At 31.8% G+C, this 22,500-nt stretch overlaps 1 protein-coding gene across 1 annotated transcript in view; it reads right to left on the minus strand.

The window, feature by feature from the left end:
• Positions 1-22,500, minus strand: part of LOC145255806 (uncharacterized) — a 654,582-nt gene that overhangs the window by 309,293 nt on the left and 322,789 nt on the right. Inside the window, exon 6 of the mRNA XM_080114494.1 lies at positions 21,761-21,813. Within this exon, the coding sequence (XP_079970620.1) occupies positions 21,761-21,813 (53 nt within the window). The remainder of the gene's footprint in view (positions 1-21,760; positions 21,814-22,500) is intronic.

A 22,500-nucleotide genomic window follows, 5' to 3' on the forward strand; every position in this document is an offset into this window, starting at 1 on the left:
TTTCAATCAGTAAATAAAATTTAAAAAAAAACTAAAAACTATTATTGTAACAGGGAATTTTTTCGTTATTTATTTATTTATTTATTTTATTTTTTCGAGTCAAGTGCTCAAGGACACGGGTTAATGTTATGGTCACAAAGAGTTAGGGTCTCGTAAGGGTGTGGAAGAAAGACACAGCTCTGTAATCAGTGGAAACAAAATATATTGAACAGAAAAGCAAATACTTTTATATTGTTGGTTCCCGGAAAACGCCGAAACTTAATCATGAATGCTTGCTATGATGATTGTTTCGAAGTTCAGGTGTTTTGTCAACTAAAATATGCATCGGGAATGTTAAATTTGGAATTTTAACATAAAACAAACAGTTAGGAATTTGAGCTAACAACTACGTGACAAAGATGAGGTGATTTGAATCTTTAGTTGCAGTAATGACTAGGGTTATGACAACAGCATATTCGTTTCATTGTTTTGACTTTCGAGTATATATCCGACACAGTTAGACACAATTAATCAACCGATAACCATATCACTCTACATAAAAAAAAAACATATAAGATATTAATGGATATATACCTGGGAATCAAATCAAGGAAAAGAATATGCTGTTGTCCTAGCCCTAGTGATGACATAGTTACAAATATATAGTTTTATAATTACTTGCCATATTATTTGGACTATTGTTCTCATCTTGGTTTTTTTTTCATAACGTTTCGGCCGATGTAACCTCCGACCATCTTTAGGTGCATTCACACTGGATGTTATTGGAGAATAGTGAAAAAATGTTTAGTTTATTTGCTTTCCTAACGAACATAGCCATTAGAAACTCAAAACGCAAATAGAGCCAAGTCTTTAAAAAAAAACTTTTATTAATAAATTCGGGTCTAATCCGTATTTTTGATATGATGAATGTATATAGTTTTATATATACACATAGGCAGTTAAGTAGAGAGAGAGAGAGTTAGTTTTGGTTGGATGATCGAGTCAAACAGGGGGTCAGCTAGCGACTGGGGAGATGGCGGCAAGTTGAAATGGTTTCTGTATGCCGGGGAAGCTATCAGGGAAGAAAAAAAGCAAAAATATAGAACAAGGAAATCATGCAATTTCCAAGCAGGAAACACCTGAAAATAAAAGTTGCGTGAAAATATAACCCAAGGCTTAATAGTTGTTCCTTGGGATGAATCTTTATTGCAGCTTTTGCAGATCCGTCGACCAAGACTAAAAGATGGATGAAGGTATGTTTCCCTGTTTGGCTAGATGTGAACCTCAGAAAGATGTTATCTGTCTCTTTGTGTTTAAAGAACTGTTTGTTTGTGAATTGTAATCGCCCGTGTTTGTTGAACCGTATGTACACGTTATACACACTTATAAATATATGTACACACACACACACTAGACGTCATCATACATATATATGGACTCCATTATATATATAGAGAGAAACTAGACGATCATAAAAACACGTTACACACATTAAAGGCACACATAAAAATATGATCACATTAAATAGACACGTCACAATAGGGCAGGTCGATTTGCAACTTTTTTCAGAAAATCAACATGGCACTGGTGATGATAGTTAGGATTTGATGTGATAAGAACAGATACCAAAAATGAGATTCCTATCTTGAACAGAAAATTGAGTATTTGATTTTAAAAATCGTGCAGAAAAATGCTGAGAAATCCTTCATTTTCATAGCATTTTACACAACACTGACTTTGAAATTTCACTATTTTTATAAAAAAATCCAATTAAAATTGATATATTTATATGAAATAGATTGAAAGAAAAATAAATACATGAATTATAATTTTAATTATGAATCACAACTAGCAAAATATCTCAACTTTTACTGCATATTGATTAAACAAAAATTGTAAAAAAAAGCTAATTAGCAACTAAGTCTTTTAAATTTCTCAATTCAAAAAGATATGGAGATGTATTACACAATATAACAATTTGATACAAGTTACAGAACCATGTATTTTAATTTTTTTTAAACTCAATAATACAAACTGTTATAATAGAACTAAATTGTTCTGTATAATTTCCTTTCAAGGAAAATGAAGGCCTAATATGCTTCCTGCCCATATACAACTTTTTGAGAAAATCAATCAAATTTGACGAGTGGGTGGCTGCAAAATTGATAGCAGTAATCTTTTTCAGTCTTATTTTTTGAGTTGTTTACTATTTCTGGAAAAAACGACACAAAAAAAAACCCAATTATTTGAAAACACGTATTTTCTTTCATATTCTTGTGATGTAAAATGAATCAAACTGACTATTGTTTCGGTAAATTGAGAAAACTAATAGAATTTAATGGATAAATATTTATTTACCTAATGGACAAAATCGCTTCAATGTCCTCATCTCTCACATCCAATTCATCTGAGTTTATCATCGATATTATGATATTTTCCGGACGTAGTGCAAAAGCACTATATTTTGAACTGTTTAAAACAGTAATTTGGATTTCAATTAACTGTTTTGTTCTCTGAATCATATTAAAATATACTGTTGTTGGTTAAAAAAATTATTGTCGGTTTTGATCTCAAACCAACTGACTGCATACCACTTGGATGGTAAATTTGACCAGAATGTTTAATTTATCATAGAGTTTGAGGATGGACACCTCTAGTCCATAAACACATTAACCTTGTGGCTTATGTTAGCCATCTTGCTTGATTCAAGGGCCCAATTTTCTAAGCTGCATATCTTAGGTTAATGTCTCGAGAAATGCCAACAGCATACTCAAAAAGTAGCCTCTGGTCTTCACATTTAAATTATTTGTTTCTTCTGCTGTCAGATAATGATGATCGGGAGGGATACTAATTTTTTAGAATTCTATTTGAGGCAAATCTTCATAATTATTAATACAAAGTTTCCACAAAGGACCAGTAAATATTGTTAAGCTTTTTGTTGTTCCATCAATTAATTTAAAAATTGTTCTAAATTGCAGTTTTTCTAGTGGAACCTGAAAATTGCAAAATTTTCATGTTTAATAATAAAGCCAGATTACATAATAAATACCAATATATTATTTTATTTTCCACAAAAAAGGAATATAATTGCAGGTGAATCTATAGAATTAATTTTACCTCCTTGTTAGAAGGACAAGAGCAGATTATGTGCCTTGTTTGACAATTTTCTGTCTTGCACTTTACTGCAAAGTCATCACATCTCAAGACAGGAAGTTTACAGCTACAAAAAATGTATCAAACAATCTGTCTAGCAGTTCCTTCATTCTTTTCACTTTGGATGCTGCAAGAGATTTCCTGTCAATCTGTTTGGCCCTTTTATAGCAAAATATATTGACCTTCTGTCCTATATAACGTTCCACTAACAAGGACAATTGTGGATTAACTGCTTGCCAAATACTAATTAATTCCTTAGCAATTAACTTAGAAATCTCACTATTTTTTAAGTAGAGTTAACTAAACTGGATGACTTGTCGTGAAGTTGGGGGTACTTTTTTGTCCAAACGACAAGGTGGACCAGCAAATTTTGTGAACAACTTGTTAAAACTGAACGTCGTGCTTTTACTGACATCCTAATCTGAAAAGTAAAATAAATAAATGGATTATAACTGAAGGAAACTGTTTCAGGCTATCTTCCAGTTTCATATATAAAAAATAAGTGCTAGTTATAAGAAATAATGAAAAACTTTGTAGAGTGTAATTAGATGTATTGAAGAGAGAGGACCAAACCAAATCAGAGGCATAATAGTGTTTAGTTCAGACATTTTAGCTTCTTCTTCGATAACATGAATTTATCCATAAAGAGATTCATTTTTGCTGTAGCTGTGCCATTTTAAACGAATGTTTAGAGTTTGAAAAACCAGTGCTTGTGTATCTATGTTACCATGTTATTTTTAATAGTATTTTCAAGTTAAATTTAATTTTTATGAAATTTTTGTTTATTAAATTGTTAGGTGAAAGTACAAAATAGTTACAACACAACCTTCTATCTTCCCCATGTTAAGAATGGTTTTCTAAATAATAAAGTTATTTTAGCACAAATAACGAAAAACCTTAAAAAGCAGTTTCCTTATTTACTCGTATTAATCTTTGAGGGCAATCTGATTTTAAAACTATAATTTTAGAAGAAAAATACTGCTTAAAAACAATTACTCCCTAAAAATAAAAAATAAAAATTTGATACTACTTTTCTGCAAAGTATTTTTTTATTAAGTAGAAAAACTTGAAAATTTACGTGGTTATGTTTCGTAAAGAATGTGTAGAATAAAATTGTATGGACTATTTTTTTTTTTGTTAATATAAAACTGGAGTATTACTATATTTTAACAAAAATTTCAAATAGAATTTGATGTGAAATATTAGGTTGGTGCAAAAATAATGTTTTTGACGTTCATTTGAACGTCAAAAAAAATGATATTTTGCACCAACCTAATAGAAAAACAAATTAAAAAAGATAAAACAAATATGTTTAAATTCACTGCAGACACTTGAAGTATAATATATATTTTAAACAGGTCTTTTTCGTTTTTCTTTTCGAAATAATTAAGCCTAAATTGTAATGTTTTCAAATTAAATAATAAAAAAACGTTAATTTTCAATATCAATAACGAGCATGTTTTGAAACGGTGAAATCTAAAATGTCTCCACCCCCAAAAAGTTTCTGAAATGAAAAAGCGAACTTTGGTCGCTATTATTTAAAAAAACATAATTTTGCCTTTACAGTTAATATTTATTTTATTAATTCATTATCCTCACTCATTTTATTTAAAAATGTAGTTTAAAACATATTGCAAATAATAATTCCATTTTCTTAACAGTACGGATTGTTTTGATGACGGGACGTTCTTAACAATTCACCGAAAAACTTTTAATCGTTTCAATTTTTCAACTTTTAAAGTCATTTCCTCAATCAAAGATAACGATTTTGAAAAAAAATATTTCGTGTAGGTCTTTTCTATGTCAAACCCCAACTATCATCACCATTGCCTCATCGGGGTTCCAAAATCGACCTGCCCTAACGTCACAAGTCTCTTTAGAGACTTGTTATAAATTCGACTATATGACGATACAACAAATAAAGAGCGTGATTATACGTCAGTCTGACTGCCAAATGTGCACGGCGTGTGCAGACATATTTTCCTGGTCTTTACAGTAAGTGGAAAAGTTCATTGTTATCCATAAGGTGGACACCACAACCGTAAATTAACGAGCTGTATAAATTGTTAGTTGAATGCTGACGAATATATAAAATTTTGTTCACTACATTTATTGTTTTAAATCCTCTCATAATATTTTTCATCTTCTGGAATTATTAACATTTTTTTTTTTTTTAGTCTGCTATATTTTTGGATCTTATTGTTCCGCAACTGATTAAAAGAAAAAAAAAAAAAACTAATTTTTTTTTTACAAGGGGTCAACACATTATCAAGGACCGAAGGTCACTCCAGGATAAGGGTCATCAGGACAACAGTGTTGTAATCGTTGATAGTGGGATTTTGGTATAATTTGGTTATTTAAGGGGACGGCTCTGCAAAAATTTATTTACACTGGACTTGAGGACAACCATATTGTAGTCAGCTGGAAATCAGGCCAGAAGAACAGAGTTCTACAGGTGGGCATTTCTAGGAGAAAAGCTTAGTTCATGGAGTCCACGTTTAGATATATGTAGAGAGAGAGTGGGGAAATTGTTGATAGTGGTTGAAGCTAGACGAGTGTTTTTTTTTTGTGAAAGTTTGACAAGGGGGAACCATAGATTGGAGCTCAAGTGAGCAATCGCCGTGATACATACTTGTTAGAAATACAATAATTGTTGTGGTGCCCACCTTATGGATAACAAACTCTTACTATAAAGACCAGGAGACTATGCTTCTCGGGGGTTACGCACACCTGACAGTTGGACTGATGTATAACCACTCTCATATTTGTTCTATTTGATTTTTTTTCGTTTTAATATATTTCATTTTTTTGTTTTAATATATTTCATTTCCACTAAATACTGAGTTATATCTCATTTTTTCCTGGACCCTTAATATTTTTTTCACATAATGGTGTTCTATTTTAGATCCCTTCAAAATATAGAAGATATATATATATATATATATATATATATATATATATATACACACACATTACTCGGTGTTTTGTGACAAAAACTTGGGTATCATTGCAGATTAACACACTCTTGCTAAATCACTCGCCCTCCTAAGACATAAGATTCTACTTTTTTTTTAGGTGATTACATGTGAATACTCTGAAAAGCTTCCAACTCTTTAATGATTGCAAAAATTCGAACTTCAAAGTAGACACAGTTATTCAACCACAGTATTCCTTGGCGAGGGTTCTGTTCTTTAACCTCCCCCACCAGCACCACATCAATAGTAAAAAAACGCGAATATTGGATGCAATTTTAAAACATCTATGTATGAGATTATATACGATAATAAATACTCCTTAAACAATTTCTGAAGACACACATACTCCTTAATACAGTGATAAATGTATGCGATATTACTATATTATGTATTTCACTAATGTAGTAATAATAACGTTAACACATTTTAATTTTTGTACTATAACAACGATCAAGTAGTGTCCTGCCTGGTACAAGCATTGACGGCTATGGCTCTCCATCTCTCTTTCTCTCGAGGCATTAATGAATTCCTTGTTGCTCATCATTTTTTATATTGCCCAAGTATTCAGACTGTCAACGTCAATGTTTCTCGTTGTCGTCCTCTGCTTCTTCTACTCATGATCTTTCCTGTCAAGCTAATCTGTTCTACGCTTTTTCTGTAGATATGGCCTCTGAACCTCATTTGTCTTTTTCGTACTATTCTTATTAGAGACCATTCTATGTTTGCCATTTCTAATAACTACTGGTTTCTTTACTTTTCTGTCCAGGATATCTTCAAAATTCTCCACAGGAACCAAGTTTCAGTTGCCTCTAGTCTTTCCTTGTGGTGTTGGTGATAATCCAGCACTCACAACCGTACAATAAAACGTACAATAGAATGCGTTCAGAGTATTCTGAATTTGGTGTCTATTTTAATGTTTCTGTTGGTCATGATTGATGACTGGGGCTAGGACAACAGCATATTCTTTTCATTGTTTTGACTCTCGAGTGTATATCCATTGATATCTTATATGCTTTTATGTAGAGTGATGTGGTTCTCGGTTGGTTTACTGTGTCTAACTGCGTAGGATATATACTCGAGAGTCAAAACAATAATAAGACTCTGCTTTATCGTTATTTTCATGGAAAGTGTTCGACTGAGCTTCAGTCTATGGCCCCCCCTCGCCTAACTTTCACAAGAAACACTCGTCTAGCTGTAAACACTATCAATAATTCCCCCCCACTCTTTATCTGTGCCTAAACCTAAACGTAGATTCCATGAACTGCACGCCTGTGGAATTGTCTTCCGTTTTCCTGCTTTCCGGCTGACTACAATATGGTTGTGTTCAAGTCTAACGTAAATAAGTTCTTGATGAGCCGTTCCATATAAGTTATCAAATTTACCGAATTTTCATTACTAATGATTACTATCTATATTGTCCAATTTCTACTGTATACTCTTTAACCCTTATCCTTGAGTGGCCTCTTGGCCTTGATAATGTAGTGATGCCTGTGTAAAAAAAAAAAAAAAAAGAATATTCTGTTGTCATAGCGCTATTGATGACAATCTCTTGAAGGTAACTTTGGCAGTGGCTATGTGACTTTGTACTGCAACAATATTTTAATCAAAAAAAGAAACATAAGTAACACCGCATAGTACAGTTATCCACACTGTATTACTGTACCGTAAAGTCATTTTCTATGTGTGTATTACAATTAACAAAAAAATGGATCAAATTTAAAGGCGTTTGTTTTATAACATTATGACGCTAGCCCGGTATACCGGCATACAATGCGATAGGGTTAACAGCCAAGCCCACGAATATGGAATCGCAAGCAGGTATACTATATAAAGAGAAAAATTGGTTAAAATGCAGCTCACATGATTTGGAGGCTGAACCTCTATTAAATGTTTTTTTTTAAATTTAATCAACATTTGTAGATGTGAAGGTGTTTGTGCCATTCATCTATATAAGTGGATGTTAATGGCCATTTATTTGGAAGAAACGCATTAACCATAGACAAAACCGTCTGTTTTGATAAATTGAAAAAGTGTTACTTGTCTGTTGTCTCAAACTAATCTTTCAATGAAACATTGATTTGTACACACACTATATATATATAACATTTTTATTCATTCAATGAATTTAAGAATTTATGACGTGAAATGTTTGAGTTTCAGATCAAAAGATTTTTATTATTCTATGTAAGACAAAGAATATATTAAAATATTTCTAATGTATTCTTTGTCTTGCATAGAATAATAAAAATCTTTTGATCTGAAACTCAAACATTTCACGTCATAAATTTTTAAATTCATTGAATGACTAAAAATTTAATTTATTTGCTCTATCTTGTATATCGAGCAATTCTTATTTAGATGGGATAATACTTATAGAATATTACTGCCTGTAATATCTCGTAAATCTTATAATCACAGGTTTCCATACCAGCTGATTGTTGGATGATTTTATTCTGAAGTGTATATATATATATATATATATATATATATATATATATATATATATATATATATATATATAACTACTTAATTTACTCACATAAAATTAATATACGAAAGTATAGATTTATGCGTAAACTTTAAGTATTTACTTCAAAAGTGCTCAATATGTAGGTAGAGCTAGTTAGTAATTTATATATATATATATATATATATATATATATATATATATATATATATATATATATATATATATACGCCACTCGATATTTTGCAACAAAAAAACAGATTTCTCCGAAGATATTTACTGGTGCATTTACTTCATATCTCTGAGCAGTCAGCATATCTGTCTTAAATAGTCTCCACTTCAAATAAAACAGTATGTGATTTATCACTAATGTGTACTTTTTAGAGACAATGGATAACCTTGGAAAGATTTTTGCAATCCCCAACTGTAATTATGGCAAATTAGAATGTTAATTCTGGCATTGTCTTGGTAAGCAGTTGTAAGGCAGAATTTTATAAAAAAGAGAGACAACAAATTATTAAAAAATAACTTTAAAGCATTTAAACTGCCAATCGGTCATTTCTAATGTTTTTGGAAAACAGTTTCAGGACGACTGTTGAAGACAAAATCTTTAAAAGCAGATTGTAAACGAATCTCTACAATTATATAAATTATATATAAATGAAACTGTGTGTACGAGTTCGTTCCTTATAGACTCCGAAACGGCTGAACAAATTTTCTTTAAAATTTACAGAACTTTAGTGTATAAGTCTGGGAGTTATCTTAGTTAAGTTTTGTCTTGGAATATTCCCAATAATTACATATAATAGAAACCGTTCTTTTAATTTATCTATCAGCGGTAAAGCCATAATTTCTTTCCTTGTCGTTGCTTAGCAACAATGGTAGAACATCGGGCCGTGAAAATTCTGCTGTGTGTAGTTGATAGCGTGTTTTTTTTTTTTTTTTTGCATAATGTGGTCTGTAGATTTAAACTCCGCATGTAAATTTCCTAATTTTTTTTTCATTAACTGCAAAGAATTTTATAAGACTTGAAAATTTACATGTTTTTTTTTTTTTGCATGACATAGTCTGTAAGTTCAAACTCTGCACGGAAATTTCTTAATGTTTTTTTTTTTTTTTTTTGTTAACTGTAAAAATAATTTTATAAAAGAAACAGGTTCTCTGGAGTGTAATACAGAATAACATATATTTTAGACTAAGTTACTGCATGGAGACATGTGAAGCTTCCCCCCCGGGCGATTTTACGGATTTTGATGACAATAAAAATATGTGAAATATTTGTTGATCATCATTCAATCCCGGGCAACGTCAGGTCTCCCTGCTAGTAACACAATAAATTAATTGAGAAGAATTTGGGAGTATTTAAACTGGCAAATTAGAATGTTAATTCTGGCGTTGTATTGGTGAACAATTAGTGTAGGGCAGACAATAAATTATTTTAATGGAGTTTTAAAGCAATTAAACTGTCAAGTGGGGAGTCATTTGGCCTCAAAATGTTATCGATTAATTAAATAAGGAGGGAGAGAGGTATAAAATTATACCCATCGCCAGGAAAAAGGAAACTGATAGTACTGACGTTGTACCGATTTTTATAATGCATATACAAAAGAAAAAAAATATTGTGTTCTTAATTTTATCTTACAGTGTAAAGGGCAAAAAATAATAGGGGCATATGTGACAGTGTCGCTGGATGTAACGGTGATGATGTTGATGGTGATGATGATGATGATGGCAGTGATGATGCTGATGATAATGATGGAAAGAAAGAGCACTGTTAGGAAAGGTTGTGCGTGGTATTAATTTAATACATGCATACACTTATTTGTCGATATTGATAAAGCAGAAATCTGTTTTCAATGACATAAACGGCTACTGACACAGCGCACTAGCTGAAAACGTGACGTTCAATATAAAAATATCTCAAAAAAAGAATGTCAGAAATGGCACTTGAATCTAAATTGCGAAGAGACAAGCCTCAAATTTAGTAATGGAAGCTTCCAGTCCCCAGAGCATTTGTAGTTAGAGTCACAACTGATGTAACTTTCAGTGAATAATAATTTTTTTTTGTTTATAAGAAAAATGACTACTGGTTTTTCTTCATTTGTTGATTGCTTGTCGAATTGAAGATGCAGTTGATTTCAGATCTATGCTGACACCCAGATGGTAAAGACACAGACCAAGCCATTTTGAGATCCACAACAGATGATCCTGCATCATACTCCAATTTGTGTACTGGAGACAAAATTGTGCCAACAGACTTGCAAAATTTGGTGGAGGCAGCAAAGATCCACAAATTTTGCAGCCATAAAGAGAGATCATCCAAACAAGTGTTTGATAGATTCAGACTTTTGTGCCTACTGTTATTTTGGGTTAAGACTACAGGCAGAGTCATAGGAAACTGAAAATGTGCTGAGTATTGTGTAGTGTAGCGGGGGGGGGGGTATCTGTTGTGTGTATATCTCATTATGTGTGTCTCCTTGTATCTATGTATGTAATCATGATACATCTGGTGTTTATACGTGGCCATTTCATAAGGTCTTATATGTGTGTATAACCAAACTTTGACATATCTTTTTTTCTGCCTCTCGGCTTTCTCGCTCGGAGCTGCAAAAGGAAACTGTATGCACAAAATAACAAGTCGGAGGCTCCCTTTAATTAATTAATGCTTGGTTTATTCTTCTATGTCTTGGCCATTCCACACATTTCTTAACTCTTTTTTCTGTTTCTTTTTCCAATACATTTTTGCGCGAATCTTGATGTGTCTGTTCTGTACAAAATCTGAAACCAGACTGACTTGCATGCGAGAGAAAAGGTATCTTCTTCTCTTTCTTTCATGCTCTTCCTCTTTCTTTCTTTCTTTCCACATTCTCTTTCACATTTTCTATTTCAGGTGCTATTGTTGACCTTGCCTACAAAGTTTGATATATGTCAGTGCTTAACCCCTTGAACTTTTTTTTGTACTAACCAACCTTCACAACAAAATCACAATTTTCAATATGCCAGTGTAACCCGGGATAGATTACATATAAATTGCTGATTCAAACATCGATGTCATCGTACACCTAACCTATAACATGCAACGCATATCCTCAACTTTCAGTGGCTACGTTTTACTTCCTTACACCATCAGACTACATGCACATGACTCTTCAGAATTTAAACATGGTACACCAAATTTAAACATGGTACACCAAATTTAAACATGGTACACCAAATTTAAACATGGTACACCAAATTTAAACATGGTACACCAAATTTAAACATAGTACACCAAATTTAAACATGGTACACCAAATTTAAACATGGTACACCAAATTTACAGTCCGCACATGTAACCACCATACTGCCGTTATGTGAAAATATGGTAATTAATTCTTGCACTCTTTTCTCCTCCACACAGAATTCTATCCCCATAACCATAATCGATTATTTGTACAGATTTTTTTTATTCCTAAGTTTTCCACATGAAATATGAAGAATGGAAAAGGCTTATCAGAAGTTGTTAAATGGCTTCCTGCAAGTTCATCCTTTAGAAATTGAAGTCTGCCTTGGTCGTTATCAAACACGACAAACATGTAAGTCTCATTTACATGCAGAACAATAAATTCTGCACCATTAATAAACACAGAATAATCCCACAACACATGCATGGCACAATAAAGTAGAGAACTTGAATGCCTACTAGACACTATCCTCGAGTGTCTAAGGTCTCTACGTACAGGGGTTAGGGTTAGGCGTTTGTTGGAATAACTTGGCATGAGAATACTTTTCCCTACAAGTAAACCATAACTCTGTGCCGAATCATAAGAAACTTGCAGATTAGTATCTGGAGGCGCATTAATTCACTGGAAGAGATGCATCCTTTGTCTTAGTAACGACATGCATCTAGGAGGAGCTAAACCTGATGACATCGGCAGCAGGACATTGGATAAAAAAAAAATAGATTACTGGAGGGCCATCAGTCATAATCAAAACCGAAACTAAAACTTATGAAGAATTCTTAGTAAAATTATTTACGACAAGAAATGGAATTGCATAACAATTAAATAATCTGGATGTAAGCCTGACACAGAAAATAACACACACGCTATCATATTAATATATAGTTAATCAATCCTCATCTAAAAAATTTTGAAACAAAAATAATGTTAGTTTCATTTAAGATTTATTCAATAAATTTTGGCCAGTTTGTTTTCATGAGTGGTTTTGTTGGTGCCACTGTCTGCTTATTTAGATCAACAAAATCTTTGGTGATTCTGGCCTTCAGTACCTCTTTCTTGTCATAGCTGAATCTGTTGGGATTTTGTTCGTCTATGCCCCGCAAAGAAGTCAAAGGAGTTTGGAAGGTCAAACAAAATGTGATCAACAATTTGCATTTACTGGTGTAAGGAGAAATACAAACTGAAATAGAGAGAAGGAGAGTTTTAAAATATAATCTTAAAAAGATACAAGTTAGAAAAGCATTTCATCCAAGGCATGAAAATTGTTAAACAAAATGTTTTTACTATAGGCTTTAAAAATAAAGGTACAAGATTCAATTTGAAATTTATTTATCTTCAAAATGCACTTTTATAAATTTTATAAAGTAAGGTATAAAAATTTAATTTAAATTGAATAAAAAAATTACCTTGGATTTATTTCATGTAATGTACATTCTGTTGCATTTAAAAAAAAATCATTGAAAATTTTATATCTATATCATTGAAAAAATTTAATATCTATATCATTGAAAAATCATTGAAAATTTAATATCTATATCATTAATTGCTAGATGAAAGATAATGTTTTTAAATTGAAACAAAATGTAGATAAAATAAATCCAAGGTAATTTTTTGATTCAATTTAAATTAAATTTTTATACCTTACTTTGTAAAATTTATAAAAGTGCACTTTGAAGATAAATAAATTTCAAATTGAATCTTGTACCTTTATTTTTAAAGCCTATAGTAAAAACATTTTGTTTAACAATTTTCATACCTTGGATGAAATGCTTTTCTAACTGGTATCGTATCTTTTTAAGATTATATTTTAAAACTCTCCTTCTCTCTATTTCAGTTTGTATTTCTCCTTAGACCACAACTCATTTTTGCAACCCCCTCTTTGTATTATTACAGGTCTGAATATTCTCCCTGTTTCAGTTTGTATTTCTCCTCACACCACAACTCATTTCTTGCAACTCCCTCTTTGTAATACAGGTCAGAATAATGAGACAATCTGAATTTTTTTAACAAAAACTTAAAAATAACATTTTTAGATTAAAATTTTTAAAAATTTCTTTCAGAATAGAAAATCTTTAAGATTTAATAAGGAACATATTTCATATAGGTTTCATTAATAAATATTCAATACATAACAAGAAAAATAGAGATGAAAATTTCAAAAGGACTGGTTACGGTCAATAGTAGTCCTCGCCAACGAAAGTCTTTGTTATTTTTATTCTATTATCATTATTATTTAAAACATTTTGTGTCCTGCGCTTTCGCGCGAGGACTAATATATATATATACATATATTTGTAGTCATCGACATACAGTCCTGTTTCGTTGTATCACAACTCATCAGTGCCACTAGACTAGCATCTCTCCCAAGCCAAGGATTGAACCTAGAACTGTTGTGTTGACAGTCGACAGTTCTCCCACTCGACCACAGAAGGGATGTCCACAAATAACTCGTCGGAATGTCTATTTAAATAGACATCCGCCACCACTCTTACAGTGCTCAAACCGCCTGTTTGTAAACAAACAAACAACGAACTTCATATTTTTCAGCCAATTAAGTAGCGGGTGAGATTATTTATGATAGTGCTCTACCCAAAGAGGGGGACTTAAAATATATTTGTAGTCATCAACATACTGTCCTGTTTCGTTGTATCACAACTCATCAGTGCCGCTAATGACCCCAAAAAACATTCAATTGTTTTTTCTGAGCATTTTACAGTCAACGGAGAAAAAAGGCCAAAGACCCTAGTGTTTTGATGTGATGTTTTGAATATACTAAACTAGTTATGACAAAAGTTTAATTTCATTTGAACAAACCACTAAGAAATGGGGCCTAATTAGAGTTGGGGCCTATTTTTTGGGGGTCACCCTGTATATATATATACTAGCAGGGTGTCACGATGTTGCCCGGGATTGAATGATGATCAACAAATATTTCACACCTATATTTTTCTTGTCATCGAAATCCATGAAATCGCCCGAGAGGAAGATTCACATGCCTCCATGCAGTAACTTAGTCCAAAATATGTTATCCTATATTGCACTGTAGAGAACCAACTGTTTCTTTTATAAAATTATTTTATATAAACTTCTTTCCAGTTAACAAAAAAATATATTAAGAAATTTAAGTGCGAGGTTTGAACCTACAGACCATGTTATGCAAAAAAAAAAAAAAAAAAAAGCAACAAAAAAACATGCTATTAACTTACCCACTGTAGAATTTTCCCAGCCCATTGTTCTATAATTGTTGCTAAGCGACGACATGGAAAAAATGGCTTTACTGATGATAGATACATCAAAATAAAGGTTTTAATTATCGGTAATTATTGGGGGTATTCTGAGACCAAACTTAACTAAAATCACTCCCAGACTTAAGTAAAGTTATGCAAATTTTAAAAAACATCTGTTCAGCTGTTTCGGAGTCTATAAGGAACGAACTCACACAGAAACAAAGTTACATTTATATAATTGTAGATGTAGATTGTATATATATAATGTAAATTTGGTTCGTTAAAAGTGAATAAAACCATATTTCTACGTTACCAATTTATTTGAAATTTTCAGACAACCCATCTTTAGAGTCGAGGGATGTTTTTATGTCATTAAAATAAATTTACCTTGCGAATTATTAAAATATTAAATAAAATATAAATATTTTTCGAAGTCGTTTCTACGAGACTTGCCCGGTTTTATTTCTGGTAACTTCCGTTTCAACTACTCTTGAATTACCAGATAAGTAAAAAAAAAAAAAAGAAGCTTACTCATGCAGAGAGTGATCCGTGTTGAAATAATAACGTTATTATTTAAAAAGCCATTCTTAACATGGGGAAGGGAGGGTGTTTTGTACCTATTCTGTACTTTAACCTTACAATTGAATAAAAACATATCATAAAACTTTAATTAAACGTGGAAATACGATTTAAAAAAAATAGCGCGGATCACTCTCTGCATTAGCACACACACACACACGCACAAAAATAATCCCATATTTTAAAAATTTAAATTCATTTATGTACTTACCAATTTTTTAATTTTAAATTCCTTTACTTAGGTTAAGGCTTTTCACTCATGAAACATTACGTTTTAATTGTTTAGTTTCTTTTCACGGCATTGTTTACATAAAAAAGTTTGTTTTAACTTTTTCTAAACTGTTTCATTTTTACGACATGCCTCAACGTATTATAAACACCCTAACCTCCCCATGTTAAAAAAAAAAACGCCCTTCCATAAACCTCGAAAGCCGTTCTTAATATGGGGAGGTTGGGGGTGTTCATTCCGAAAGCCGTTTTAACATGGGGAAGTTAGGGTGTTTATAATATTTATTTATTTGACAAAAAAAATTTACATTTTGGTACTCCTTGGGCGTTGAGTTCCATGGCGACCAGCAGAAAAAAATAATAGTTGCTCCCTTAGTCCCCCACCCCACCCCGCATGTAACATATTTTATTTACTGACGTTGCCGTAACTAAATGATTATTTGTCACATTTACAAACATTTATTTATTTATTTATTTTGAAAAAAGTTTTACTTTTTATGAATATTAAAAGAAAAATGGGTACTCATGCAGAGAGTGATCCATGCTGAAATAATAACGTTATTATTTAAAAAGCCATTCTTAACATGGGGAAGGGAGGGTGTTTTGTACCTATTCTGTACTTTAACCTTGCAATTGAATAAAAAAAAAAACATATCATAAAACTTTAATTAAACGTGGAAATACGATTTAAAAAATAGCGCGGATCACTCTCTGCATTAGCACCGAAAAATGTTACTAAACATTTATTAATAATTTCTCACTTTTACAAAAATTTGATTTTAAATTTCTTTTTAAATGACGACTTTTATTTTAAATACCCCCCCCCCAAATGGTGTTTATTCCGAAATCCATTGTTAGCATGGAGAGGTTGAGGGTGTTTATCCTGAAAGCCGTTTTTAACATTTGTGTAGGTGGACCTAATGTAAAAAAAAAAACTAAATAAATTAAAAAAAAAAAACTAAATCATTTACTGATAACTTCTCACTTTTACAAATATTTTTTAATTTACATGCACGGATGAACAAATTGTTGAATAGTGCGAAAACAACGTTTTTGTAATAAACTTCGGGATAATTTTTGGGGTAAATATTTACATTTAGGTCCACCTCCACAATTTTCTTTTTTAAATGACGACTTTTATTGATAAATAAATTTACTTCTCTGCAACTTTTATTGATAAATAAATCTACTTCTCTGCCACGGGCACTGAACCCCTCCTTTTTTTTTTTAATAGTATTTTCGGGTGGGTATGCTGACAACAAATATCAGTTAAATTTTGCAAATAGCCCCCCCCCCTCCTCCAAAAGTGGTGTTTATTCTGGAAGCTGTTCTTAAGATGAGGAGGGTGGGGGGTGATTATAAGGTGGACCTAATCTAAAAAAAAACAAAACAAAAAAAAACAAGTTTTTTATGCGCACATAAGCAACTATTTTTTTATTAATTTTTTTTTTTTTTTTTACTTTTTTATTTAAAAATTAATAAATTTCAATGAATAGAATAATAAATCATTTATCATTAATATGTGTTTTTGGTTTTGTGTTGAATGAAACTTTTTTTTTTTTCATTACAACAATAATGAACCAATTTAAATCTTCTGGCATGCGTTTAAGGGTTACGAAATTATCAATAAATCGTTTAGTTACTAAGCCAACGTCAGTAAATAAAAAAAATGTTACGTGCGCATGCATTAGCCTTGACTGGGGGGGGCTAAGGGAGAGACCATTAAATAATTATGCTGGTTGCCATGGAACTCAACGCCCAAGGAGTACCTAAAGTGGCACTTATGTTATCGTGCTATTTTTTAAAATAGTATTTTCATGTTAAATTCAAATTTTACAATATGTTTTTCTTTTATTAATTTGTTAAGTGAAAATACAGATAACCCAGTCGGTTTCTAATGTGAGGAAAATCTAGCCCCCCCCCCAAAAAAAAGGGTACTCTGGATAATAACAAAACATTCAAATTGCCTCAGTCTCGAAAGATTTCTTCTCTACTGAACGAGGAAACAAACGGTGAAGTGTAGTTCACCTTCTGTTTCTCTCTTCCTCTCTTAATATCTCTCTCTATCCATCTCTCCCTTTCCCTCTCTCAATCTATCTTTCTCTCTATATCACCCTCTCCATCTCTCTTTGAGCCCCTTTCTCTCTATATCACCCTCTATCTCTCTCCTTTCCTCTGTCTCATCCCTCTGTTTCTAACTCTCCCCCTCTCTCTGTTTATCTATCAATCCCTTTATCTCTCTATCTCCTTCTCTTTCTTTATTTTCCTCTCACTTTCTCTTTTCTATCTATATATCTTCCTCTCTATCTGTCTATTTCTAATCCCTCGTCCTATTTTAGTCTCCTAAATTGATTACAGTGAATAAGGCATTGTCAAAACATGGATAAATCCTATTTTAGTCACCTAATTTACTGACTGTGAGAATAGAAGTTATTTGGAAATTATTGCTTCTTTGAACAGCACTAGAAGTAACTGGTAAAACCTTTCTAATTAAATTGATTTTGGCAGCCATTTGGTAACAAAATGGCATAGCCTTAGCCCTTGCTGCATGAGGAATACCTGCGACCTTGCTACCAAGTAGAAGAATTATTTATTCTACTTTAAAACATTTAATTTTTCCAAAATCTCATGTTCGACATCTCCAAAACATCCAAAAATATTGCGGAAATGCAAACTTATTGTTTAGGATGAATGCACAATGGTACGCAAAAAATCACTTGAGGCTCTTGGTCGATCCTTGCAATATTTGCGTGGCAATGTCAGACCATTTGGGAATGCAGTAATATTGCTTGCAGGAGATTTCAGACAAATGTTACCTGTTATTCTTCAATCAACACCAGCAGATGAAATAAATGCTTGCCTCAAATACTCTACTTTTTTGTTCCATGTGAAGACATTAAACTTAACTCAAAATATGCATGTCCAGTTGCAGACTGTTCGATCCGCACAAAAACTTTTGCATCACTTGTGGGAAATTGGGTACTAAAAAGTGCCAGCTGATCAGAGTTAAGGGCAAAATTCTTTGACTTGTAATTTCTGTAATTTTATTTCATCAAAAGAATAGTTGTTACAGAATGGATTGAGAGAGAGAGAGAGAGAGAGAGAGAGAGAGAGAGAGAGGTGAGTAAACGTGGAGTGTAGACACGTTTACCAGAACCGAGGGTCAGCTGACCAGATTACATATGAGTGACGTGGTCAGGTTGGCTAGATCTGTGAGACTGGATTTGGGCTTTGAAGAAGACGGACGGCTTAATAGCTGTTCCCTCCCCTTCACTGGGAGTGGGGGACGCTGATGTGTTCAAAGCAAGCAAGACTTACTTCCATATTCTGTGTCGACATCTGGGAGGTAAATAAAAAACTATAAAACCCATTCATCGCCTTGGAGTGATAAATCTTCGTCTAACAGGTACCAGTCTCCCGCTCAAGAGAAGATGAATTCCAGATGGATCACATCGATGACACATGAAGTAAGGTATGTCGAAGAAAATGCATGTAACACACACAAAAAAGCATATGAACAATTAGATATGAACACACACAACCGCATATCAAACTAGACGATCATACGCACACGGCTAACAATAATCATTCCATGACAACAAATACAATTATGGTCCTCCCCTTTTATGTTATACACCAAACGTCAATTTGGTGCCCCTCTATGATAACTCTAGTGAGAACTTCAATGATACCCCTATATGTAACATAGTTAGTTTAAAAGGTTTTTGCAGATATTCAAATTATAAGAATTCCATTTGACTGAGTGAATGAGCTATTCTTGCAGGTCAATACAAAGATGCCCATGAACTTAACGCTATTATTCAATGTAAAATTCCAAGTAGGTAGTCAAATACAAATCCATCGACACTGTTGTGAAAGCAGATAAAGTGGTTAATTATCCAACAGCTATATTAGCCAGGGATGCCACCGCATATATAGCAACTGAAATTTGGTGTACTAATTATCATGTTGTGAAATATAAACCAATCCAACCTTTGCAATGGCACATAGCTTGAAGTAAAAAAAATTAACAAACAATATCATAGAAACAACAATCTTAACAGGACCTTTCACAGATAAATATATCTTCATTCCATGCATTCCTATGATTCCACCGGATACATCATTACACTTTAGAAAATTGCACTTTCCAATTTTATTGTCATTTGCAATAACCATCAACAAAGCACAGGGAACAATCTTTACAATTATGGGCCTTACAGTTACACACTGACTGTTTTTTCACATGGACAATTTATGTTACGTATTCAAGAGTCACCAAACCGGAAAATCTCTATATCAGCTAAGAAAATGGAACAACAAAAACTGTGTACCCATGCAAAATGGAAAATTAAACCTATAAGAAACATGCTTTTTCTCATTTTGGAACTTTTTCCATTGCGCCAATTTGAGCCACAGCAACGCGTGGCAGGGTACAGCTAGTATATATATATATATATATATATATATATATATATATATATATATATATATAGAGAGAGAGAGAGAGAGAGAGAGAGAGAGAGAAATTTCGTCATAATATTATAACTTCTAATTTTCTAATTAAGCTTACGTAATAGCGTTTTCAAAGATGCGACTAAATTTCTCTAATAAACTTATAAGTGCAGTATTAGGTGCGTCAGAAATTTCGTGAAAAATATTGAATAATTCCACCCCGTCTTTCCAAGCTTATAACTCTTCGAAAAATGTGATTCAAGCCCTAATTTTTTTTTCAGTTAAAGGAGCAGGGACCAAGGTTTCATTAAAAAAAATAAATAAATAAACAATGTGTTTTTTTTTAAAAAAGGTTTTAAACTTCGGACTTTACAGGTAAATTTCTAAAAACACTACTTTTTTTTGTTTTAAATTTGAATATATTATCTATTGATCTGTTATCTTCAATTTGTGATATATAACACTTTGGTGAGTAAATTAATTATTTACTTTTTAATAGACATTTCAAAATGGGAGGCGCGAATTAATTCGACCCCCTGTCTTTCCAAGCTTATAACTATTCGAAAAATGTAATTCAAGCTCTAATTTCTTTTCAATTAAAGGAGCAAGGACCGATTTTCATTTAAAAAAAAACGAAAGAAAAAACAAACAACGTGGTTTAAAAAAAAAAGGTTTTAAACTTAGGACTTTGCAGGTAAATTTCTAAAAACACTACTTTTTTTTGTTTTAAATTTGAATATATTATTTATTGATCTTTTATCATCAATTTGTGATATATAAAACTTTGGTGAGTAAATTAATTATTTACTTCTTAATAGACACTTGAAAATGGGCGGGGGGAGCGTGAATTAAAGAAAAAAAGTGTGTCTAAAATATTATATTCGGTTTATTGGAAAGAGCATAAAATTTCACATTGACCCTGAAAATATCGTAAAAATTGAATCAATAGAAAAATTTTGATAGATTTTTAAAGTTTAAAAATTGAAAAATACTGAGCTCGTAAAATTCAATTAATTTCATTACTGTTTTTTTTAAAAAAAAATAGTTCTATTACTTTTAAAACAACTTTAATAGTTTATTTTGGAAGTATAATCCATAAAGAAAATAAACAACCCAGTTTTAAAAGAGAAATTACGAATTTTTTATATTTTATTCGCAGTTTCGTGTTAGGGGTGTCAAAAATTCCTACAAAAATTCTGATACACCTTGTGCAGTATGATGTTATTGCTCTTTCTATAATGTCAACTGTAAATAAATGTGTGAATGGTACTTAGTTTTAGTTTTCCCTATCAATCCTTTTGATGATGGATATGTTTAGGACATGAGTTCAATACAGCTATGAAATATAGCTATAAAATCATGTGACCTCATAAACGCATTGTTTACAATTCATCTCTAACTGCTCATCTCTGATCTCGTGAATGTTGGGTTCATAAAAGTAAAGAGAAAAATGGATTAGATTGGCAGGTGACAAACCTGGATCGACCGGATTACAGGAGACAATCACTGGGAAATCTGCGACTGGTTCGCTGCAATAAAATGAAAAGTATTATAGAATCATGATCGAGATTATCGCAGGTAACAGACAGCAACTATTTAAATAAAAAAAGAAGATACATTAACTAAAATAGATCAATATAATGAATAAAAAATAAACAAAATAAACTAACGTTAAGAAAGAAAACTAAAGAAAGTGAAAACAAAGGAAATACCTCGAAAGAAAGAGAAATAAAAAGAATAAAAAAAAATAGAAAAAAGAAATCGAAAGAAAAAAATAACAAAGAAATAAAAGCAAAGATACAAAGAGAGAGAAGAAAAGAGAGAAAAAGAAATCGAAATAAACCAAACAAGGAAAATAAACAGAAAGGAACAAACAGCAAAAAAGAAAAAACAACAAAAAAAGAGACTAATAAAAAGACACCCAGAAAAGGAAACAAAAAAAGTAAAAAACAAATTAAAAAAAGAAAGAAAAGAAAAAGAAATTGGAAGAAAAAAAGGAAAGAAACTTGAAAAGGAAATGAACGACAGGAAAGAAAAATGAGGAAAGAAAAACAAACGAGAAAAAAGATAAAAGAAATAAAATGCGATAGACAGGGGGGGGGAAACGAAAGAAAATAAAGGAAAAAGATTGGAAAAAAATTGAAAGAAACTAACAAAACAAAAAAAGAAATTGAAAGAAATACACGAAAGAAGCCGAAAGTAAAAGAAATAGACTT

This window comes from Euprymna scolopes, chromosome 31 (genome assembly GCF_053919585.1).
Source record: "Euprymna scolopes isolate OS-2025 chromosome 31, ASM5391958v1, whole genome shotgun sequence".
NCBI classification, from domain to species: Eukaryota; Metazoa; Mollusca; class Cephalopoda; order Sepiida; family Sepiolidae; genus Euprymna; species Euprymna scolopes.